Here is a 25,872-nt window from a genome sequence, read left to right as displayed (position 1 = left end):
AGCGGCTGCTTGGGATACTGTGTCTCGCATCCCTCGGACCTATCCCGGGAGTTGCTGAGCTGAGACCACAGGGTTTGTTGGCTTTTTGGGATTCAGGCATGTGTCTCATGTGGGATTTTGTGCTTGCTGCACAGACCCTTGAGGGGCTGCTTGGGATTCTGTTTCTCCCATTTCTCGGACTTTCCCGGGAGTTTCTCAGCTGAGACCCCACGGTCTAGAGGAAGTTTGGGATTCTGTGACCCCTTTCTCTCAGGTACAAGGAGCGGCTTCAGCCATGGTGAGCCATGGTAATGACTCAAGGCCTGGAGGCCGGGGCTCGTAGCAGGTGTTTGGGATTCTGGGTCTCGCATCCCTTGGTACTAACCCGGGAGTTTCTGAGCTGAGACCACAGGGTTTGTTGGCTTTTTGGGATTCAGGCATGTGTCTCATGTGGGATTTTGTGCTCGCTGCACAGCCCCTGGATGGGCTGCTTGAAATTCTGTCTTCCCTCCCTCGGAAATTCCCCGGGAGTTTCTGAGATGAGACCCCAGCGTCTGGAGGCTTTGTGGGGTTCTGTGACCCCTTTCTCTCAGGTACAGGGAGCAGCTTCATCCTTGGTAAGCCATGGTAATAGACTCATTGCCTGGAGGACGGGGCTCGCAGCAGCTGCTTGTGATTCTGTGTCCCGCATCCCTCGGACCTAACCCGGGAGTTTCTGAGCTGAGACAACAGGGTTTGTTGGCTTTTTGGGATTCAGGCATGTGTCTCGCTTGGGATTTTGTGCTTGCCGCACAGCCCCTGGAGGGGCTGCTTGGGATTCTGTGTCTCCCATTTCTCGGACCTTCCCCTGAAGTTTCTCTGCTGAGACCCCAGGGTCTGGAGGCTGTATGGGATTCTGTGACCCCTTTCTCTCAGGTACAGGGAGAGGCTACAGCCATGGTGATCCATGGTAAGTGACTCAGGACATGGAGGCCCGGGGCGAGCAGGATCACTACCCATTCTGTGTCTCCAATCCCTCAGACCTTCCCCAGGAGTTTCTGAGAAGAGATCCCAGGGTCTGGCGGGTGTTTGGGATTCTGTGACCCCATTCTCTCAGGTACAGGGAGCGGCATCAGCCATGGTAAGGCATCATAAGTGACTCAGGGCCTGGAGGCCGGGGCTGTTTGGAATTGTGTGGCTCGCATCCTTCAGACCTATCCCGGGAGTTTCTGATCTGAGACTGAAAGGGCAAGCCTATGCTGGCCGACTCCATCTTGTTCTGTATCCTCCACCTTGAGTGACTATGTCCCGACATGACCCCTTTCCCTGGAAAATCGCAGAAACCTCAGACCGCGCCTCTTCCCCTTGAGTAACCTCCTGCTCACCCCTTCAAACTTCCTGATCAAAACACACCCAGCAACCTGCGTAACAGGACTCCGACCCTTACCCAGCCAATCGGCCGAGGCCACGACCCTTCCCCAGCCAATCGGCTGAGGCCACAGCCATTACCTCACCAACTGCCCCTAGACCCCTATAAAACCTTTGTGCTTTTGAAACTCGCTCTCTCTCCCTGGTATCTCACCGCTGCGTCAGTGCAGGTAGGGGATTGAGCTCCAGCTAGCTAGAATAAAGGCTCTTTTGCTTTTGCATCGGACTCGGCTCCCTAGTGGTCTTTGGGGATCACGAATTCTGGGCATAACAAGACGACAGGGTTTGTTGGCATTTTGTGATTCTAGCTTGTGTCTCCCTTGGGATTTTGTGCTCGCTGCACAGCCCCTGGAGGGGCTGCTTGGGATTCTGTGTCTCCCATTTCTCAGACCATCCCCGGGAGTTTCTGAGCTGAGACCCCAGGTTCTGGAGGCTGTTTGGGATTCTGTGACCCCTTTCTCGCAGGTACAGGGAGTGGCTTCAGCCATGGTGAGCCATGGTAAGTGACTCAGGACCTGGAGGCCCGGGGCGAGCAGCTCCGGGCGAGGAGGCCTGAGGCGAGCAGCCCCGGGCCCCGAGGCCTGGGCTGAGCAGGGGCACTACCTATTCTGTGTTTCCAATCCCTCAGACCTTCCCCAGGAGTTTCTGAGCAGAGAACCCAGGATCCGGCGGGTGTTTGGGATTGTGTGACCCCATTCTCTCATGTACCGGGAGCGGCTTCAGCCATGGTAAGGCATAGTAAGTGACTCAGGGCCTGGAGGCCGGGGCTCTCAGAGACTGCTTGGGATTGTGTGTCTCCCATTTCTCAGAACTTCCCAGGGAGTTTCTGAGCTGAGACACCAGGGTCTGGACGCTTTTTGGGATTCTGTGACCTGTTTCCTCAGGTACAGGGAGCGGCTTCAGCCATGGTGAGCCATGGTAAGTGACTCAAGGCCTGGAGGCCCGGGGCGAGCAGCCCGGGGCGAGGAGGCCCGGGGCAGCCCCGGGGTCAGGAGGCCCGGGGCGAGCAGCCTGGAGGTAATAAATATCAAAATAACATACATGCAAGTATGCCCCATAATGCAATGTTCCCAGGACAAATTATCCATTACTACTGAACAATAAGTTATTTAGTTACCTTACTAATAGAAATTATATATATATTTACATTTGGAAAATTGAAACGAGATATAAACTAATATATATAATACAAATAAAAATTATATGTACTAAGAACGCTGAGTGGCTCAGGTTAAGCATCTGACTTCGGCTCAGGTCATGATCTCTCAGTTTGTGAGTTTGAGCCCCAAGTCGGGCTCTGTGCTGACAGCTCAGAGCCTGGAGCCTGCTTTGGATTCTGTGTCTTCCTCTCTCTCTGCCCCTCCCCTGCTCTCTCTCTCTTCTCTCTCTTTCTCTCTCAAAAGTAAATAAACATTAAAACAATTTTTTAAAAAAATTATATACTATATACAATATAACATTAAATTATATATAAGTATTTGGACAGGACACCTACCTCCTGGTCTAAGTTAGCTGTGCAAGCTAATGGCTCTGTGCATGCTTGCAATCCAGTGAGAAGGAATTACACTTTCCTAGAAGTTTCATACTATATCACTACTTACATCTTATGTGTACTATTTGTACATATGGCCACACCATGTTGCAAGGGAGACTGGGAAATAGTTGTATTCCAATATAAATATTGTTGTTTTTTTTAAAATGTGTGATTAAAAGAATAAAGAACAGGGCTCTATTCCTAAAGAAGGGGAGATCAGATTTGGGAGAAGACAGCTGTGTCTGAGTAATGTATCAGGGGCCCATATGATAACGAAGAGCCTAGAGATGAGCAGGAAACCAAGGCAGCTCTGGAGGGGCAGACTGCAAGAACCAAAGCAGGTACCCAGGAGGAAGTTTGATCAGTACACTCTTGTTGTCACTGTGTCGAATGACTAGCCTCATGTTCATATGTCCCATGTTCATATGTCCCAGAATCAAGATCCTGGTCACTTACATGTGAAAGCTAAAAAAACTGAACTCACAGAGAATAGATGGGTGGTTGCCAAAGGTGGAGTTAGGGGTCGGTGAAATGGGTAAAGGGGGTCAAAAGGTAAAAACTTACAGTTATAAGATGCATATGTTCTGGGAATGTTCTGTACAGCACAGTGACTATAGCTAACAATACTGTATTGAATTCAATACAATACTGCATTGTATTTGAAAGTTGCTAAGAGATTAAATTTTAAAAGTTTGCATCACGAGAAAAAAGTTGTGTAATTCGGTCAGGTGATAGATGTTAACTTATTTTATAATTTTGTATTCATTTTATGATATATACACAGATCAGATTATTATGTTTTATACCTTAAACTAATACAATGTTATATGTTAGTAAAAAATGCAGCGATCAAAAAAAACAACACTAAAAGAAGTGTCAAGATCCTGGGACTGAGCAGCTGATTGGTCGAGCCTAATTTGTGTTCTTGCCTCCAAGCTTGTGCTGTGATGGAGAGGAGGAGGGTCTTGTATCTGGCCTTCATGGTGGGACGTTAGCCTTCTCTTCCACTAGAATTCTCTCAATTGGGGTTCTCTAAGAATACGTGTGTGTGTGTGTGTGTGTGTGTGTGTGTGTGTGTTGGGGGTGGAGAGTTAGCTGATGAACCATTTCCACCTTTAAATTTCTTGTTATGTGAGAAAATAATCTTTTACTTTTACAAGTTGATCTTACTATTTTTCTGTTATTTGTAACCAAAAAATTCCTAACTTCAACAGCCTACAAGTATATACATTTAGTGAAGGTAGAGATTAGGGTAGGGCTATGTGAGATAGAGATGTTATTCTGCCTTAGTAGATTTCCCTTCCTTCTGACTTCTGAATGACCAAATCTTTCCCATTCTCTATGGCCCAGCTTAAATGCCATATTCTTTACTAAATATATGAAGCCATTTATCCCATTTCCTGTGTCTTCCCCCTACCCTCCCACCATAAACATGATCCTGAATCTTGTGTTGAATTTTGCTTTTCTTCTTTTTTAAAAAAAAATTTTTTAATGTAAATTTCTGAAAGGGAGAGAGAGGGAGACACAGAATTTGAAGCAGGCTCCAGGCTCTGAGCTGTCAGCACAGAGCCTGACGCAGGGCTTGAACCCACAAACTGCAAGATCATGACCTGAGCTGAAGTCGGACACTTGATTGACGGAGCCACCCAGGTGCCCCTTGCTTTTCTTCTTTTTTAAAACTAGTGTTACTGAGTCTATTCACATTCCTAAAAAGTCCACTTTAATTTTAATTGCTTTGAACTTTACAAAAATAGATCTTGATACATATAGTCTTTTGGATTTACTTTTTCCTACTAATATTGTGTTGCTAAGATTCACTCATATCATTGTGTGCTTCAACTATTTATTTTTGTGTGACAAATTACCCCCAGACTTGGTAGCTTAAAACAGCACACATTCTTTATCTCCCAGTTTCTCTGACTCATGAATCAGGGCACAACTTAGCTAAATCTTTTACTTTAGTGTCTCTCATGAGGCTACAGTCAAGGTGTTGCTTGGGACCACAGTTATCTCAAAGTTGACCTGGGGCAGATCCACTTCCAAACTCTATCAATGATTGTTGTCAGAGTTAAGTTCCTCATGGGCTAATGGATTCAGGACTTCCATTCCTTACTGGCTGTTGGCCAGAGGTTGCCCTCTGTTCCTTGAGAGGTGGCCCTGCCCATCATACTATGTGAGAAGAGCCAGGGAGAGAATACCAACAAGACCTAAGTCACAGTCTGTTATAACTAAATTATGGAAATAACATCTCATCACTGTTGCTGTATTCTCATTAGAAGAGAGTTGCTATATCCAGCCTGCATTCAAAGGGAGGGAATTACACAAGGGTATGAATACCAGGAGGCAGGGTGAGGGTCATTGGGAGCCGTGTTATAATCTGACCACATGGTATCACACTAATTTATTCATTTAACTACTATATATTATGTTGTGTGAATATGCCACAGTTTATGCTCCTGTTTGTGGGCTTTGTTTTTTTTTCCTGCCTGGGATTTTTGTTGTTTTGAACAGTGATGCTACAAGCATTCTTTTTTTTTTAAATATTAAAAAAAAATGTTTATTTATTTATTTGGGGAGAGAGGGGCAGAGAGAGAGTGCTAGCAGGGAAGGGGCAGAGAGAGAGGGAGAGAGAATCCTAAGCAGGCTTCATACTGTTAGCATGGAGCCGGACTTGGGGCTCAGTCTCCTGAACTGTGAGATCATGACCTGAGCCAAAATCAGGAGTATGATGCCTAACCACCTGAGCCACGCAGGTGCCCCTACGAATATTCTTATACATATGAAGAGGACTGTGCTACTGTTCTCTGAATCATTACCAATTTAATATGTGTTCTGCCAGAAGGAACACTAAGAATTCCATGATTAATTGTACCTGGAATTAATCTCATCCCTTCTGAACTACCATAGCATACTTCATGTCTTATGATACTTAACACTGGTTACCTTTTATCACACTTATTTTGTGCATGTGATATTTTCTCCTTTGAAATAGTCACTGAGGCCAGGAAATAAATTTGATTCTTCTTTGTAATTTACTTAGTGCCTACATAGCACGTAGTATATTAGTAAGCTTTCAGTAAGCATTACTGAGTGAATAATTCTGTCAGTGTCAGTACCTAACGTTTAAAGTTTTAATCTGGCTCCGATAATCCCACTATATTTCTCACTTTTCCCCAACATGGACCCTTGTTTAGGCAGGTGAGTCTCTTTAACATTCTTTTCAATTTCTCTTTCAATCTTTTCCTAATGAATCTAGCCTACGTTGATCTGTTTCTTCTTCTGTTCCTGTTGAATTTACTGTTATAATTATTTTTAGCCAGTTAAGTATTTTCATCCTATCTGTATTATCAGCTGACTAATGGAATAAACAAATACTGATTTGTTTGAGAGATTTCTATTACTTTTTTTTTTTTGCCTCAGGTAATTTTGGAGTTAATGGAGCCAGACGGACCTCCAGAGTCAGAGAGTTCAGAAAGATCAATATTTTTCTCACAGCAAGAAGAAGATGATGAAGAAGAAGGTGATGATGAAGGAGAAGCAAAAGAACCAGAAGAAACAGGCACCCTTAATCCTGTCTTACAACCTGCCCTCACAGGGGATGTAGAAGGTTTGCAGAAGATTTTTGAGGATCCTGAGAACCCTCATCATGAACAGGCCATGCAGCTACTCTTGGAAGAAGACATCATTGGGAGAAATTTGTTGTATGCAGCTTGCATGGCTGGGCAAAGTGATGTGATTAGAGCTTTGGCAAAATATGGTGTGAATCTGAACGAAAAAACCACCAGAGGTATTTTGTCTTTTTTCTCTCATCAGTATTACTTATGACTACTTAAAGATGCTATGTACTATATTTAAAGTTGGATGAATTTGCTATGCCTGCTTATATTTTACATATATTATATACATATGCGTATATATGAAAATGTGGGTATCTGTGTACGTGATGATATAGCTCAGTAGATAAGTATGTAGACTTCACTCATGATTAGCAGTGTGACTTGGGCAAGTTACCTAATGTTTCGGTGCTTCTGTTTCTTCATCTGCAAAATGGGGATAATGATTGTATTTTCCTTGTAGGATGCTGTGTGGATTAAAAAAGACAGTAAATATAAATATCTTATCACTGTAATTGGCACATGCTAAGTTGATATATAACAAGTGCTTAACAATAATATTATCACTCTTTTGAAGATTTTTTAGTTTTGTAGTCATGATCTAATTATCTCTTTTTATTCAGCCACCTTTTTTTTTCAGGTTGCAAATATGTTCATTGAAGAAAATTAAAAATAACAATGACTTCCAGAAAATAGGGAATATGCATTTAAAAACATTTTAAAATATTTTTTAATGTTTATTTATTTTGAGAGAGAGAGAGAGAGAAACAGAGAGAGACAGAGTATCAACAGGAGAGGGGCAGAGATAGGGAGTCACAGAATCTGAAGCAGGCTCCAGGCTCTGAACTGTCAGCACAGAGCCTGATGAGGGGCTCAAATTCATGAACTGCAAGATCATGACCCGAGCTGAAGTCGGATGCTTAACCAACTGAGCCACCAGGTGCCCCCGCCAAGAATTTTTCTTAAGTATTTATTTATTTTTGAGAGACAGAGTGAGAGGAGGAGGGACAGAGAGGGAGGGAGACACAGAATCCGAAGCAGGCTCCAGGCCTTGAGCTGTCAGCACAGAGCCTGAGGCGGGGCTTGAACTCACAAACCTTGAGATCATAACCTGAGCCAAAGTCAGATGCTTAACTGACTGAGCCACCCAGGCGCCCCAGGAATATGTATTTTCTTAATGCTCCCATGGAACATTTTAAAAAATTGATCACAATTAAGTCCATAAAGGAAGTCTCAACAAATATCAAAGAATCTAGAGCATGTGTCTTTGTTCTCTAAACATAATTAAATAAGATTAGAAAGTAGTAACAAAAAGAGAACTGAAAATCCCCTATAATTTGGAAAACAGAAGCACTCTTTAAATTATATGTTGGTCGTAGAAGATACACTAGAAGTTATGAAATATTTAGGTGACAAGAGGATCACTCCATGTCAGAACCTGTGGAATAAAACTAAAATTTAAATTCTAGCTTAATACATATAATAGAATATAAGAAACATTGAAAATCATAAGCAAGGCATTTAACTCAAGGAATTAGAAAAAAAGAACAACTGAGTAATCCAAAGAAAGTAGAAGAAGAGTAGGAAAAAAGTAGGAGTAATGATATTGAAAATAAAGAAACAATAGAGAGGATCAACAAAACCAAAATCTGCTTGGGAATGCAAACTGGTGCAGCCACTCTGGAAAACAGTATGGAGGTTCCTCAAAAAATTAAAAATAGACCTACCCTATGACCCACCAATTGCACTACTAGGTATTTATCCAAGGGATACAGGTGTGCTGTTTCAAAGGGACACATGTACCCCAATGTTTATAGCAGTACTATCAGCAATAGCTAAAGTATGGAAAGAGCCCAAATGTCCACTGACTGATCAATGGATAAAGAAGATTGTATATATGTATATATACAATGGAGTATTACTTGGCAATCAAAAAGAATGAAATCTTGCCATTTGCAACTACGTGGATGGAACTAGAGTGTATTATGCTAAGTGAAATTACTCAGAGAAAGACAAATATCATATGACTTCACTCATATGAGGACTTTAAGACACAAAACAGATGAACATAAGGGAAGGGAAGCAAAAATAATATGAAAACAAGGAGGGGGACAAAACATAAGAGACTCTTAAATATAGAGAACAAACAGAGGGTTGTTGGAGGGGTTGTGGGAGGGGGGATGGGCTAAATGGGCAAGGGGCTTAAGGAATCTACTCCTGAAATCATTATTGCACCATGTGCTAACTAACTTGGATGTAAATTATAAAAAATAAATAAACTGTAGAAAGTAAACAACAGCAACAACAAAAATCCCAAATCTGCTTTCAATACAGTTGAAAAACCTTTGATAATATTGGGTGATTTTTGATATTTGATAATATCAGAGAGATCGAGAGCATAAATAATATTTGGAATTTTTAAAAATAGAGCATTCACAAAGGAAAAGCTAAGACTTCAAAAATCATTAGAAAATATTATAAATAACTATGACAATACATTTGGAAACTTGGATGAAATAGACAATATTCTTACAAAGTGTAAATTACCAAAATTAATTCAAGAAAAAAATAGAAATCTTGACTAGATCAATGGTTATTTTGAAAAAAAAATGAGTAAGTAATAAAATAGGCCTCCTTTCTCCACCCCCACCTTACTCTAGGCTCAGATATTTTAAAAGATAAGGTTTATTGCACTTTTAGGGAATAGGTAATCTCTAGCTTATACAATGTTCAGAGAATATAAAGAGTTGGAAAACTGCTTAATTTATTTTATGAGAGATAGAACTTTTATAGCAAAACTAGTTAAGGAGAGTAGTAGAAAGAATAATTATAGGCCAATTTCATTTAATAACAAAGATTCAAACATCTTAAAATATTAACAAATTGAATCTAAGATTGTGTATTACAAAATGTATTGTACTAGGTTGGATTTATCCCATTAATGCAAGGTTGATTTTAACATTAGACAAAATATTAGTGTAATTCACTACATTAAAAGACTAAATGAACAAAATTGCACGATCATTTCAATAGATGTAGAAGAGTCTTTTTGAAAACAATGTTGCATTCATTCATCATGAAAGCTCTTAGGGAAATAGAAGAAACCTTCCTTAAAGCTCTCTATCAAAAACCTGAAGCAAGGTTACCTGATATTGAATCTTTAGAAACATTCATTAAATCAGAAACAAGACTATGATATTCACTATCATGGCTTTTATTTGTCATTATAGTGGCAGTCCTAGCTAGTACAGTAAGACAAGAAAAATAAATAAGAGACCTAACACTGTACTGTACTGGAGCTGGCTTTAACCTGCTCTTGCAAGCTGATTGTTAAAATTTCAGGGGGTTTGTAATTCGTTGACATCGCATTGGTAGCTTGAAGTTGGCCATGTTAGGAGTATATATATATCATGGAAATTGCTAATGGTACAAATCAAGGATTTCTTCCCAGAGACCTATTTGGTAAATATTTACCAGTAGACTACTGAATATAAGGATCTGAGTGGAAGAAATGAAACTCCCTCCAAGGGAGTGTACTATTAGTACTAATAGAATTTAATTTAGCAAGAATATGAACATAAGACCAATATCCCACATCAGTAGCTTTCTATAAACCATCAATGATCAGAGACTGTAATAAAAATACAAATCTTATTCACAGCAAAACTGTACAGAGATTAGGAATAAATCTGATAAAAGAATTGCAAGATATTTATGGCAAAAACTTTAAACTTTATTGAATTACATCAAAGAATACTCAAATTAAATATATGTTTTAGACAGTGAGATTAAATATCATAAAGAGGCAATTTCTTCCAAATTAACTTATCAATCTAAATAATATCACATTAAGGTTTTTAAAAAATACAAACTGAGAAGCTGACCCTAAATTTCAGTGGGGAAATGATGAACTATTTAATATGTGGAGAACAGTGGTTATTCATCTGGAAAAAAGTTAAATTAGATCCTACGTTGTACTGTGCACAAAAATCAATTACAGTTTCATGCAAGATATGAATGTGAAAAGAGAAAACTTCAAACTTTGTGAAACAAAGAGGAGGATTGTTATATTCTTGAGATATCACTCATTATCTTAAAATAAGACATGAAAACAAAGCTATTAAAGGAAAAATATATATATAAACATACATGTGTATATATATATATATATATATATATGTTTTTTAAATGTTTGTTTATTTATTTTGAGTTTATTTATTTATTTTGAGTGAGAGACAGAGCAGAGAAAGGGGCAGAGAGAGAGGATCCCAAGAGATAGGAACAAACAATTCATGGAAGAGAAATGTTCATGGCCAATAGGTATATAAAAATGTCCTCAAATTCACTATTAAAATGCAAATTTCAACAATGAGCTACCGCTACTGGTAGCTTGATAAAAATGTTAATATCTGACAGCATTGAGTACTGGTGAAGGTAGGGGAAGTGGAAATTCTTTTACTCTGCTGGAAGGAGTGTAAATTGTATAACCACTTTGAAGAACATTTATATAAAGTTGCAAATAGATGTACCCTATGATCTAGAATCCCATTTCTAGATATATATCTTTGAGAAAATCTCACACATCTCACAAGGAAACATGTACGAAGATGATTATTCAAGTACAGTAGTTTCCTCTTATCCCTGGGGCATACATTCTAAGACCCTGGTGGCTACTTAAAACTGCAGATAGTACCAAACCCTATATATACTATGTTTTTTTCCTATACATATATATTCTATGATAAAGTTTAACTTATAAACTAGGCACAGTATGAGATTAATAATAACTAATAATAAAATAGAAAAATTATACTATAATAAAAGTTATGTAAATGTGTCTCAAAATACCTTATTGTACTGCACTCACCCTTCTTGTGATGATATGAGATGATAAAATGCCTATGTGATGAGATGAAGTGAATGATGTAGGCATTGTGACATAGCAATAGGATGCTATTGACCTTCTGATGGTACATTGGAAGGAGGATCATCTGCTTCCAGACCGCTGTTGGCTGCAGGTGCCCAGAACTGTGAAAAGTGAAATTGCGGATAAGGGGGGACCACAGATAGTTCCTGACTTAATGATGGCTTGTCTTACAATTTTTCAACTTTATAATGGTGTGAAACTGATACACATTCAGTACAAACCACACTTTGAATTTTGATCTTTCCTCAGTCTAGCAATAAGCAGTGTGATACTTTTGTGATCCTGGCAGCAACCTGCAGCTCCCAGTCAGCCATATGCTCATGAGGGAAATAACCAATACTTATAGCCATTCTCTGCCCATACAACCATTCTCTTTCTTTTGTCCTTTCCTTCCTTCCCTTCCCTTCCCTTTTTCTTTCTTTCTTTCACTTTCAAACGGTTTTATTTTAAAAGGTAAAACTTAACACATGGTTTTATTTTATTTGTTATTTGTTTATTTATTTACTGTACATCCAAGTTAGTTGGTATATAATGCAATAATGATTTCAGGAGTAGAATCCGGTGACTCATCCCCTACATATAACACCCAGTGCTCATCCCAAGTGTCCTCTTTAATGCCTCTTGCCCATTTAGCCCCTCCCCCGACCCACAACTCCTCCAGTGACCTTGAGTTTGTTCTCTGTGTTTGAGTCTCTTATGTTTTGCCCCCTCCCTGTTTTTCTATTATTTTTGCTTCCCTTCCCTTATATTCATCTGTTTTTTATCCTAAATTCCACCTATGAGTGAGGTCATATGATATTTTCTTTCTCTGACCAATTTCGCTTAGCATAATACACTCTAGTTCCATCCATGTTGTTGCAAATGGCAAGATTTCATTCTTTGATTGCCAAGTAATACTCCATTGCATGTATGTGTGTGTGTGTGTGTGTGTGTGTGTGTATTATTATTATTATATATATATATATACCACATCTTTATCCATTCATTCAATGATGGACATTTGAGCTCTTCCCATGCTTTGGCTATTGTCGATTGTGCTGCTGTAAACATTGGGGTGCATGTGCCCCTTTGAAACAGCACATCTGCATCCTTTGGATAAATACCTAGTAGTGCAATTGCTGGGTCGTAGGGTATTTCTATTTTTAATTTTTGAGGAACTTCCATACTGTTTTCCAGAGTGGCTGCACCAGTTTGTGTTCCACCAGCAGTGCAAAAGGGCTCTTCGGCATCCTTACCAACATCTGCCGTTGCTTGAGTTACTAATTTTAGCCATTCTGACTGGTGTGAGGTGGTATCTCATTGTGGTTTTGATTTGTATTTCCCTGATGATGAGTGATATTGAGCATTTTTCCATGTGTCTGTTAGCCATCTGGATGTCTTTTTTTTGGAAAAGTGTCTATTCATGTCTTTTGCCCATTTCTTCACTGGATTATTTGTGTTTTGAGTATTGAGTTTGGTAAGTTCTTTATAGATTTTGGGTACTAACCCTTTATCTGATATGTTATTTGCAAATATCTTCTCCCATTCCATTGGTTGCCTTTTAGTTTTGCTGATTTCATACATTGTTTTAAAACATGAGCATTCACAAGTTATCAGACAGATTCATACAAAGCTGTTTACAGTGATAATGAGAGAGGAACATTTACCAATGTAAAATGTCACAGAATCAAATCACACTTGGATCTTCAGTGGTTCAGCTGCTTTACCCCACACAATAAAATATGGTCAGTGTTAAGATAAAATTCCTCTTTTGCATATTCTCTTTCTAATCAAGGGCTTCTTTATTACCATCATCCCACACAGTAGGAAAGCTGGCCACGGAGGCAGTTTCACAGTGGTTATCCTGGTCTTTGGCGATCATTATGTAGCCATCCATGCCCTAGTCTATACCCCAGCTGTTCTTGACAATCCAGGATTTATTGTTACCCGATTTTGCTTCTTCAAAACCATGGCCAACCACTGGAATATCATGTCCAGGTCTTCATTGCTGCAGTTTGGATCATAATAAATGCTTTGTTCATAGAACTGCGAAGTATCCAGGCTTGCATCTATACCAACAGAGATGGGCCCCACAGTTGCCTCTGTGATCATAAGTTTGTTCTCCCTCCTAAGGATGTCCCAGAAGCTACTTATGTTTTTTTTAAAGTTTTTACTTAAATTCCAGTTAGTTTACATACAGTATAATATTAGTTTCATGTATAAAATATAGCAATTCAACGCTTCCATACATCATTCATCTCAGCAAGTGCACTCCTTGATCCCCATAACCCATTCCCCCCGCAACCTCCCCTCTGGTAACCATCAGTTTGTTCTCTATAGTTAAGAGTCTCTTTCTTGGTTTGCCTCCCTCTCTCTCTTTTTCTCCCCTTTGTTAGTTTGTTTTGTTTTTTAAATTTCACATATGAGTGATATCATATGGTATTTATCTTTTTCTGACTAACTTATTTCACTTAGTGTAATACTCCCTAACTCCATCCATGTCATTGCAAATGGCAAGATTTCATTCTTTTTGATGGCTGAGTAATATTCCATTGTATGTATGTATGTATGTATGTATGTATATGTACATACATACATGACACATCTTTATTCATCCATCAGTGAACACTTGGGCTGTTTCCATAGTTTGGCTATTGTAGATAATGCTACTATAAACATTGGGGTGCATGTATCACTTTGAATTGGTATTTTAGTATTTTTTTGATAAATACCTACTAGTGCAATTGCTGGATCCTCAGTTAGTACTATTTTTAACTTTTTGAAGAACCTCCATACTTTTTTCCAGAGTGGCTGCACTAGTTGGCATTTCCACCAACGATGCAAGAGGTTTCCTCTTTCTCCACATCCTCACCAACACCTGTTGTTTCTTGAGTGGTTGATTTTAGCCATTCTGATGGGTGTGAGGTTATATCTCGTTGTAGTTTTGATTTTTGTTTCCCTGATGATGAGTGATGTGGAGCATCTTTTCAGGTATCCGTATGTCTTCTTTGGAAAAGTGTCTATCCATTTCTTTTGCCCATTTTTAAATTGGATTATTCATCTTTTGAATGTTGAGTTTCATAAGTTCTTTATATATTTTGGATACTAATCCTTTATCAGATATGTCATTAGCAAATATCTTCCCCCATTCCATAAGTTGCCTTTTAGTTTTGTTGATTGTTTCCTTCCCTGTGCAGAAGCTTTTTATTTTGATAAAGTCCCAATAATTTATTTTTGCTTTTGTTTCCCTGGTCTCCAGAGACAACATCTAGAAAGAAGTTGCTACTGATAGCAAAGAGGTTACTGTGTGTGTTCTCCTCTAAGATATTTATGGTTTCCTGTCTCACATTTAGGTCTTGTATCCATTTTGAATTTATTTTTGTGTATGGTTTAAGAAAGTGGCCCAGTTTCATTCTTTTGCATGTTGCTGTCCAGTTTTCCCAGCACCATTTCTTGAAGAGTCTGTCTTTTTTTCCATTGGATAATCTTTCCTACTTGGTTGAAGATTAATTGGCTACAGTTATGGGTTCATTTCTGGGCTTTCTATCTGTTCAATGGATCTGTGTATATTTTTATGCCAGTACCATACTGGGTTTTTTTTGTTTTTTGTTTTTTGTTTTTCACAAGGTTGCTTTGGCTATTTGAGGTCTTTTGTGTTACATCTTCCTGACTTCTGGTCTTTTGGGAAATGCCTTGTTTTCTTATGGGGCCAAGGACAGATCTCTGTAGTTTGTTTATTGATTATGGAACCTCCTCTGGTTCTGGCCAGGCTTTGGTCACTAAACCCGACTGTACTCAAGCAGGCATAGCCAGAACAAATTATTGTTTAAAAATTTCTTTCCACATAAAATCAGCAAACATTTATTAAGGGTGGAGGAACAGCCAAGCCTTGTGCTCAGAGCTGAGGTTATAGAAATATGAATGAATTCAGACTTGGGCAAGTTCACAGTTTAGCAGAAAACAAATATGTAAATAAATAAGTAATTACTATATGGTGAGATAAGGTATAAGATAGCTTAGAGGAGAGAGAAGTCAACTTGACCTGGAAGTATTGGACACAGTCAGGGAAGGCTTCACAGAGGAGGCGATACTTATATTGAATCCTGAAGAATGACCAAGAGTTTACCAGACAAAGGAGAGTTGAGGGATAAGGCATGGCAGGCAGTGTAGTAATCATAGTATCAGATTTTAGTATTACAATCTTGTGCATATTCTAGAATATTTACCCACTATTTTAAGGTAACTGAAACACTGGTATTTTTATAGGTATAATAGTATTAATTTGTATTTAAAAAATGAAATTTGAGTCACGTATGGATTGAAAACAAATGATTTAATTGCTCAATGTATACAAAAAGCCAAACTGAAGTCTACAAATTTGGATGGCCCATATTGTGGCTTTGCAAAATTTCTGTTATAAGAATAATTTGAGTCCCAAAACTTCCCAACTAAGTCACCTATAAATCTCATCATTTTGAATTTGATCAGGAAACTGAAATGGAATCTCTTTTACATGAAGAAACTAAAAAAGACAAATATGAACCAGCAATATTTTCTCTGGGGAAAAATTACAGCTTACTCTTAATAAAAAGATTGCAGTGTTTGCAAAAGCAAAAAGCTATTCAGAGATCTCTTTCTTCAAATTAGAGGTGAGATAATTTGAAGTAAAATACTTGGTTTTAGTTTATAACCACTTCCAACTAATGTTGAGTGAGAAAAACTTCAATAGCTAAAAAAATATTGTTCAAAAATATCTTGGTGATATTGTTGGACATTTAGAAAAATCACATAATGTTTCACTTGAAACTTTCATGATTAATTACATTTCTTTATAGTGTTTTTTATCCTTAATTTTTTCAGTTTTATCTGACAATTTATATTGCTAATATAATGAAAATATAAACAACATATCGATTTCATACTTATACTTTTCTTTGATCCTGTGTTTATACATTTCATATTTAAAATGTATTAAATAGTTTCACTAATTTAAAAGAGTGAATTCTGAATTCCATTTTATAAAACACCAGTATTAATACTAAGTACGCATTAAAGTTATACTGGTATTATTTTATTTCATTACTGTAATTATTATTTCAGGTAGAAAAAAACCCCAGCATATGAAAAGTTGTAGAGGCATGGAACAACATAATTTGGGCAATTCAAAGAGTCTGGTAGTGGTGGTGGTAGGCAGGCTGTGAGAAATATTCTAGATAGGTGAGTATTTTGCTTCATGGCCTATTTTTTGTTTTTGACTCATCATCCCCATTCTTGGACTTTGACCTTACCATATACCTTCATTAATTTATAGCAATGCTGGGGGCGCCTGGGTGGCTCAGTGTCTGACTTCAGCTCAGGTCATGAATGATATGGTTTGTGACAAAGCCCGCTTTCGATCTTCTGTCCCCCCTCTCTCTGCCCCTTCTCACTCACTTGCTCTCACTCTCTCTCAAAAATAAGTAAACATTAAAAAAAACTTACAGCAACCCAGAGAAAAGTACTTATCTTCTCTTTTTGTTTTCTTATCTGTAAATGAGAACAATGCTAGTGCCTACTTTATAGGATTGTAGTGAGTGGATAACAGTGCCTGTATGGAGGAAAAGATTCCTTTTCTTGTCTGATCTTTTGCCTTACTATGAACTACCTGCTCAGTTGACTCCCTTCCTATTTAGTAAGTAGTAGTCTTCCACAAAGAGATTATTTTTCAATTAGAATTAACCCTAATCCACACTTGTACGCCAATGTGTATAGCAGCACTTTCAACAATAGCCAAATCATGGAAAGAGCCTAAATGTCCATCAACTGATGAATGGATAAAGAAATTGTGGTTTATATACACAATGGAATACTATGTGGCAATGAGAAAGAATGAAATATGGCCTTTTGTAGCAACGTGGATGGAACGGGAGAGTGTTATGCTGAGTGAAATAAGTCATACAGAGAAATACAGATACCATATGTTTCACTCTTATGTGGATCCAGAGAAACTTAACAGAAGACCATGGGGGAGGGAAAGGGGAAGGAAAAAAAAAAGTTACAGAGAGGAAAGGAGGCAAACCATGGGAGACTCTTAAAAACTGAGAATAAACTGAGGGTTGATGGGGGCTGGGAGGGAGGGGAGGGTGGGTGATGGGTATTGAGGAGGGCATCTGTTGGGATGAGCACTGGGTGTTGTATGGAAACCAATTTGACAATACATTTTGTACTAAAAAAAAAAAGAACCCTAATCCTTCCCAGTTCCATTTATGGTACCTTTCTTGCTACTAGGATTTCTAACATGTGGCCTTCCTTATATCCCTCTTCTGGGATCCATTGCTCATTGACAAAATTATGGAAGATGCTAGCAAAATCCCTTTCTCATATGGATGCTTTTGAAATAATCTGATTTAAATATTTTTCTTCTTCTGGAACAGCAACGGTGTTAATGTACTACAAGCATCTGTGTGTTTCTTTCTAGAAAAGAGACCATCTTCAACAAGGGGAAAAACATGTAAAGGTGTTTTAAAAACATGTAAATTTTTTGTTAAAATCCTCTTTTGTTTAGAAATATATTTTCTTGTTTTTAAACTATGCATATTAAATAGAAAAAAAAATTAAATGTTACCAGTGGCCTGTAACATTAGCCTTGAGAAAAGCAGTATAAGGAGCCAGAACATCTCACTTGGAATGTCTTCTTGGTCATATTAGCAGCATCTTGTCTGTAGATAGTGTTTCCCTCCCCCAGCAAATCAGGGGCCCTGGACTTTTCAGCTCATTGAAGACTTCATGCAGAAAGCAAGAATAAGGGTGGTATCAGGGTATTTCTTGCCCCACGCCCCCCATTTTGTAGAGGATAAAGGCAAAATGAAATTCTTGAGCCAGTGTCTATCTCTTGGTTTTTGAAATTTCTCACTTGTTGTGATACTAAAAAGAAAGGTTGGGCCAAAGAGGGGAGGTAATTCCAATTTTGGCTGATCCGGAGTAGTTCACTTCATCTTATTTTTGATTCCTTTATAAACCCTTCTGGTTATGATATCCTCAAGCCAAAGGTAGTTTACACCTTGATGTAAAGCAGAACTGGAATTGTGGGAATATGGCAAGTAGGGAGCCAAGGAGAGGTTTCTGGAAGAAAGTGGAGGAATCATTAGCCTCTCTTTCCCTGCTGTACTCAGTGACAAACATCTAGGTGTTGTTTTCTACTACTTATAAACCCTTTATTTGGCAACAGACCTGGGTTTGAATCTTGCTTTGGCTACTTACTACGAGTGTGGCCTTGGGCAATGTATAGCATCTTTAACCTTCACTTTCCTCTGTATCTTTTAATGGAGCTAACAACACTGACTTCAGAAGGTTAGTGAAGGTGTAAATGAAGTAGTAGTACATAAAGTCCCCAGTACTTAATAGATTCAATACATCTATTCATTCTTTTGCTCAATTCTTTTTATAGTAGTAGTATATGCCTCTTTGGCCGGTTAAATGAGTCATAAATACATCCTGTGGGTAGGTTGAAACCATGAACTTGTGACTTGATTTTTTTAAGCCAGTGTGAAACATTTTAATGATGCCTCCCTGTTTTTCACCCCCATAGTAGTTGCCTCAGTTAGTCTAAAAAACAACTTTCTAATTTGATGGGTCATGTTTTCAGTTTTAATTCAGATGATTAATTTCCAAACCAAAGGCACACATAATTGTCATAATTTGTATGATTGTATTAACAATAATGCTAGCATGCAATCCCTATCAAAATAACACCAGCATTCTTCACAGAGCTAGAACAAACAATCCTAAAATTTGTATGGAACCAGAAAAGACCCCAAATAGCCAAAGCAATCCTGACAAAGAAAACCAAAGCTGGAGACAATACAATGCCAGACTTTAAGCTGTATTACAAAGCTATAATAATCAAGACAGTATGGTACTGGCACAAAAACAGACACATAGATCAATGGAATAGAATAAAGAACCCAGAAATGGACCCACAAATATATGGCAACTGACAAAGCAGGAAAGAATATCCAATGGAAAAAAGTCTCTTCAGCAAATGGCATTGGGAAAACTGGACAGCGACATGCAGAAGAATGAACTTGGACCACTTTCTTACACCAGACACAAAAATAAACTCAAAATGGATGAAAGACCTAAATGTAAGACAGGAAGCCATCAAACTCCTAGAGGAGAAAATAGGCAATAACCTCTTTGGCCTCAGCTGCAGCAATTTCTTGTTTGACACATCTCCAAAGGCAAGGGAATTAAAAGCAAAAATGAACTATTGGGACCTCATCAAGATAAAAAGCTTCTGCACTGCAAAGGAAACAGTCAGCAAAACTAAAAGGCACCCAACAGAATGGGAGAAGATAGATGCAAATGACATATCAGATAAAGAGTTAGTATCCAAAATCTATAAAGAAGTTATCAAACTCAACACCCAAAAAACAAATAATCCAGTAAACAAATGGGCAAAAGACATAAATAGACACTTTTCCAAAGAAAACATCCAGATGGCTAACAGACACATGAAAAGATGCTCCACATCACTCATCATCAGGGAAATACAAATCAAAACCACAATGAGATATCACCTCACACCAGTCAGAATGGCTAAAATTAACAACTCAGGCAACAATAGATGTTGGTGAGGACGCAAAGAGGAACTCTTTTGCACTGCTGGTGGGAATGCAAACTGGTGTGGCCACTCTGGAAAACAGTATGGAGGTTCCTCAAAAAATTTAAAATAGAACTACTCTATGACCCAGCAATTGCACTACTAGGTATTTATCCAAGGGATACAGGTGTGCTGTTTCAAAGGGGCACATGCATCTCAATGTTTATAGCAGCACTATTGACAATAGCCAAAGTATGGGAAGAGCCCAAATATCCATCAACTGATGAATGGATAAAGAAGACTTAGTGTGTGTGTGTGTGTGTGTATTACTCGGCAATCAAAAAGAATGAAATCTTGCCATTTGCAGCAACATGGGTGGAACTAGTGTGTGTTATGCTAAGCGAAATAAGTCATCATATCATATGATTTCAAAGATATCATATGATTTCACTCATATGTGGTATTTAAGATACAAAACAGATGAAAATAAGGGAAGGGAAACAAAAATAATATAAAATCAGTGAGACAAACCATAGGCACTCTTTAAAAAAACTTTTTTTTATGTTTATTTACTTTTGAGAGAGAGGGAGAGAGGGAGACACAGAATACAAAGTATGCTCCAGGCTCTGAGCTGTCAGCACAGAGCCTGACTCAGGGCTCTAACTCGCGGACTGGAGATCATGACCTGAGCCGACGTTGGATGCTTAACCAACTGAGCCACCCAGGTGTCTCCATAAGGGACTCTTAAATATAGAGAACAAACTGAGGGTTACTGGAGGGGCTATTGGGTGGGGGGATGGGCTAAATGGGCAAGGGGCATTAAGGGGGGCACTTGTTCAGATGAACACTGGGCGTTATCTGTAAGTGATAAATCCCTAAATTCTATCCCTGAAAGCATTATTACACTGTATATTAACTAACTTGGATTTAAATTTTAAAAAATAACAATAATGCTAGCAATTAGAGTTTGCTGACAATCCCTTCAACTAAAGTCATTGGTCTAATTGTGCTCCAAAATAAATTACTGCTAGGGATATTGCTTTCTTCCTTAGAAATGTTGAAAAGCTTAGACTTCAGGCTGCCTGTGTTGGTATCTTTCACCTGTCATTTACTGGCTGTGTTCCTCAGGCAACTTTCTGGACCTCAGTTTCCTTATCTTTAAAGTGGGGATTATAATAGTTCTGACTTCATAGGGTTTTTATGAAGTAAATGAGTTTACTATATATAAAGTACTTAAAATAGTGCCTGGCCCACAGTAATTGTTTAATACTTGATTGCCATTGTGATCTTCTGTTCAATAAAATGGCCTAAAACAATGTAGTCTATTTGACCTGACCATCTTCATTCTATTTGTTAGGTTACACACTCTTACACTGTGCTGCAGCCTGGGGTCGTTTGGAAACTTTGAAAGCACTTGTGGAATTGGATGTTGATATAGAAGCTCTGAACTTTCGGGAAGAAAGAGCTCGAGATGTTGCTGCTCGGTATACCCAGACTGAGTGTGTTGAATTCCTGGACTGGGCAGGTAAGGAAGCCTACAAGGCAGTGGTGTAACTGAACCAACATGAGTTTGTTCCTTGGTGAGTCACATAGAAACTACACCAGGAGAGTTGTTGCACAAAGGAAGCTTTATTTGCAGCAAATTAGGAGATCACAAGGAAGAACTTCCAAAGCTGCGACTCCCCAAGCAAGGGTGAGTGGGTTTCTTTAATTTAGGGTTAAAATGAATATTTAACAAGGGGATCCTTGTCATGGTTTGTAGAGGTGCACATAAGATCCCACATGCACCTTAAGGAAACAGGCCTATACATACGTTGTATGTTATGCAAATGAGGCTCGTGCTCCTCCTTGGGTGGAGATTTTAGTATTATAATAAGGTAAAGGTAGTTGTCAGTCATTTTGGAGGTCACTCTACAGTCCATCTGCACAGGCATGAGTCAGGTTATGCTGAAACTAGTCTGCGTGGTCTGGGCTGGCTGGTGGTCTTTCAGGGCAGTTCCTATACTTGAGGGATGGTTTCGGTTTCCATTTGCCTGAGTTAAGAGATAAGCCAGAAAGGAGCTTAAGGAAAAATGTGCAACAGGGATTGGTGAGTACAAGCAAGTGGGCAATGAAGGTCAGGTCTTGGGATCTAGCTAATGACAGTAGCAAACAGACTGAGTGATGGATTTTTTTTTCCTATGAGTGATAGGTTATACCATCAACAAAGCAAGAGATGATTAGCATTTTCACCTTTTGCCACCATGTTTTATTTGTAGATATAATCACAAGTCACTGGTGGTGATGTGTGAAATCTTCCTTTTTTTTTTTTTTTGCTATTTTGCTATTGGCCTCCAACATTGTACTTAATAGAAACTGTACATATTGAAAGCTAGTTGATTGACTAACTTCTAACAATTTCAACAATAATTTCCTATAAGAATATATATATATAATATATATGTATATATGTATATATGGTTTATGTTGAGGGCCATTTCCTGAGAGACTTAGGTTGAATGGTCCATTCCTCAACTTTTTTTTTAAATGACATATTTGAGTCATATGTTTGCTTTCCCAGGTAGAAAGTTATAATAACTTAAAATGATTTTCCAGGCAAAATTAATCTATAGTGTTAGAAGTCAGAATAGCAGTTACCTGTCTAGCATGAGGGAACTTCTAGGATGTAGTAATTTTTTTCTTAATCTGGTTGCTAGTTACATGGTGTGTTCGTTTGTGAAAATTCATTGAGTTGTACATTTATAATTTTTGCACTTTTCTGCACGAATGTTAATGCTTCAGTCAAAGGTCAGAAAGCTATGTGCTCTTTTGAATTTTAGCGATATTTTGCTTAATTCATTTTCGCAACCCTATAGAACATAGCTTAGAGATTTCAGGGAGATAATACCTGTGTAACTATGTATGTGTATACACACTGGTTAAAAAAACCCAGTACTTGTGAAGTTCATGGCATTCATTTTGCATAGTTATCTGCAATTTTGCTTTCAGCAAGGATTTATTAAATGCCCACTATGAGCGTAGCATTGTCGTAGGTACAACAGGTTGTTCTTTCCCTCTGGACATTTGTTAGGTGGAGGATGATAAGCTATAGACATAAGTAACACCATAAGAAAGACTATGAGTAAGGGTTAAAATCAGTAGAGCAGGTGGTACATGCTATGGGGTTGTCAGAGAATGTGAAGTCTGAACATGTTGGAGTTGAGCTGGGCCTTGGAGAATGAGTGGGATTTTAATCCAATAGAAGGAGACAGGGTGTGAGCAAAATCTGTGGGCTGGGAATGAAAGTGGCATTTTGGAGGACAGTGATGAGATTGCCTTACTGGAATAGAAAATCATAATTTGGGGGGGTGCCTGGGTGGCGCAGTCAGTTAAGCGTCCGACTTCAGCCAGGTCACGATCTCGCGGTCCGTGAGTTCGAGCCCTGCGTCAGGCTCTGGGCTGATGGCTCAGAGCCTGGAGCCTGTTTCCGATTCTGTGTCTCCCTCTCTCTCTGCCCCTCCCCCATTCATGCTCTGTCTCTCTCTGTCCCAAAATAAATAAATACATAAATAAACGTTGAAAAAAAAATAAAAATAAAAAAAGAAAATCATAATTTGCAAGGGTGGGTTACTGCACAGATGGAATTGTAAAAGAGTAAGTACATGCACTTTTGAATCAAATTGCTTGAGTTTAAATACTGGTGTTTCCACTTGAAACCTATGTGACCTCAGACAAGATCCTTAAATTCTTTATACCTTAGTTTTATTTTCCAGTAAAGGGAGCCAATAATAGTTCCTACCTCTTGGGGTTAGTTGTGAGGAATGAAATGAGATGATATAAAGCACTTACCACAAGGCCTGGTGTGTGATCAGCACTTGGAAAATGCTGGTGCTATTGGAGCACCTGGGTGGCTCAGTTGGTTGAATGTCTGACTTTGGCTCAGGTCATGATCTTACTGCTTGTGGGTTCGAGCCCACGCGTCGGGCTCTGTGCTGACAGCTCAGAACCTGGAGCCTGCTTTGTATTCTGTGTCTATCCCTGGCCCTGCCCTATTTGTGCTCTGTCTCTCTCTCTCTCAAAAAATAAAAACATTAAAAAAAAATGTTGCTGCTATTATTATAGCCAGATTATACCCTTAAATGTCAGGCTAAGGTGTTTTCATTTCATTTCTGTAACTACTGGGAGCCATTGAAAGTTTGTATGTAGAAAAGGAAGAAGATGAAAGTGATATTTAGGAAGATTCATCTGGTAGCAATAAGGAAATTGCTTATCAGTAAAATGAGAGGGGGAGCTGGGAGAATAGAAATAAGGAACTGAGGCAAGGTAGCACTTTTGGGAAGAAAAAGATGTTATACTTTGTGCATTACTTTATAGATAATTGCCCACTTGTACTAATGTTTTCTAGGGACAATGTTTTTATGAATACCTTCAATTTCATGGTTAGATCTACAAGTAAAAAGAAAACAAATAGCAAAGAATTGATCCCCCATGAATAGCTATTGTAGGTGAAATTCATATTGTATAATTTAAAATCCATTTTTGAAAAATGACCCATGATACTTAAAAAAACACAAACCAGGGACAAATTTTCCTGTAACTTTTCTGAAAAGAAACAGTTTGGGGCTTTTGGGTGTGAGCTTCCATTGGTTTTCTTCTTCCTATACCCATCTGTTTAGTTTGGGTCCTTAAATTCTTGGGGGAATTATACCTAATATTTCCTAATAATTAAGATAAAAGAAGACTATAATACTATAAACTAGCATTCTGTTTTCTGATCAGTGATGGAATTGTAAGGACTGGAGCTTCATGGTAATGTATGGGATGTCTGAAACACCAACTACTCAGAGAAACATTTAACATTTGTTTGCTTCAGACTTAATGAGAATTTAAACGACTGCTGTTTCTTGTTCTCGTGACTAGAGTAGGGGTCACCTGGAGAGGCTTAAGGGGTAGAGGACTCCCTATGCTGTCAGATGGACTGGGGAGGACTCCCTGCCCCCCGCCCCCTGCACCGGGACTCTGAGGCCTCTGTCTAGCCTGTCCAGGGATGTCATTGAAGGCTCTTGACGTCCTCCCAAGAAAGAATTCAAGGACAGACCAGACAACAATCAAGAGAAGCAAGTGGGAAAGTTTATTAAAGTGAGGGTACGCTCTCGAGTTGTGAGAGGGGGTGAGCTCAAGGGAGAGCTTTGTGCTCTGGTTTTGGGTCACTGTCTTTTACTGACAATTGTTAACTAGGGGATGGAATATTCAGCACTTGGGGAGGGAATTTCTTGGGAGCAGGGTTTGGCATATTTATTCCTTTACCTGGTTAGGGTTTCCAGCCTTCTTTGCCTTGGGCCTGTGTGGTTTGATCCAGTGTCTTGTAGCTTTGTTACCTCAGGACAGGTCTGTAACTTCCCCTCACCCCATAGCTGGCCACAACTCCCCTTTGCTGGCCTCCAGGCATCCTGTTAAAGCCCAGTTTTGTACTCTAATACCTACCCTAAAAAGAATTCCCTTTATGCTGTTGAAAATTCCACTGTTAGAAATTTCTTTGGAAAGTTTTCGAGGTTTAGAGACTTTGCAAGTGTTCAAGAGTCCCCATTAGAAGAAATGTGTATACATGTTCTCTTAGAGGGAATTGGTTGACAGGTCAGAAGTCTGAAGGGATGGAAGAATCATTTTTGGAGATGTAGGAGTAGGGTTGTGGTATGGGAGAGAGGAAGGAAGGACAGTCTGGAAACTGGAATCATAAGTAAACGTTTAATAATCCACAATAACTCAAGGCAGGCACCATCCTATGCCTTGTAAAGACTATAGAGTTATATGTTACTATCTCAAGAATTGTTTTCTAAAAGTTTTTTTCCTCCCTTATATTGATGGGAGGTAT

General features: G+C 38.8%; 1 protein-coding gene across 1 annotated transcript in view; it reads left to right on the top strand.

The window, feature by feature from the left end:
* The first annotated feature begins 1,539 nt into the window (after positions 1-1,539).
* ANKRD45 (ankyrin repeat domain 45) overlaps positions 1,540-25,872 on the top strand; it is a 46,830-nt gene continuing 22,497 nt past the window's right edge. The window contains 4 exon segments of the mRNA XM_043569347.1: positions 1,540-1,556; positions 2,015-2,114; positions 6,341-6,707; positions 21,379-21,546. Coding sequence (XP_043425282.1) covers positions 2,112-2,114; positions 6,341-6,707; positions 21,379-21,546 — 538 coding nt within the window. The 5' untranslated portion in view covers positions 1,540-1,556; positions 2,015-2,111.

This window comes from Prionailurus bengalensis, chromosome E4 (genome assembly GCF_016509475.1).
Source record: "Prionailurus bengalensis isolate Pbe53 chromosome E4, Fcat_Pben_1.1_paternal_pri, whole genome shotgun sequence".
Classification (NCBI taxonomy): Eukaryota; Metazoa; Chordata; class Mammalia; order Carnivora; family Felidae; genus Prionailurus; species Prionailurus bengalensis.
The sequence above is the reverse complement of the archived record's forward strand: the minus strand, read 5'-3'. Positions and strand labels throughout refer to the sequence as shown.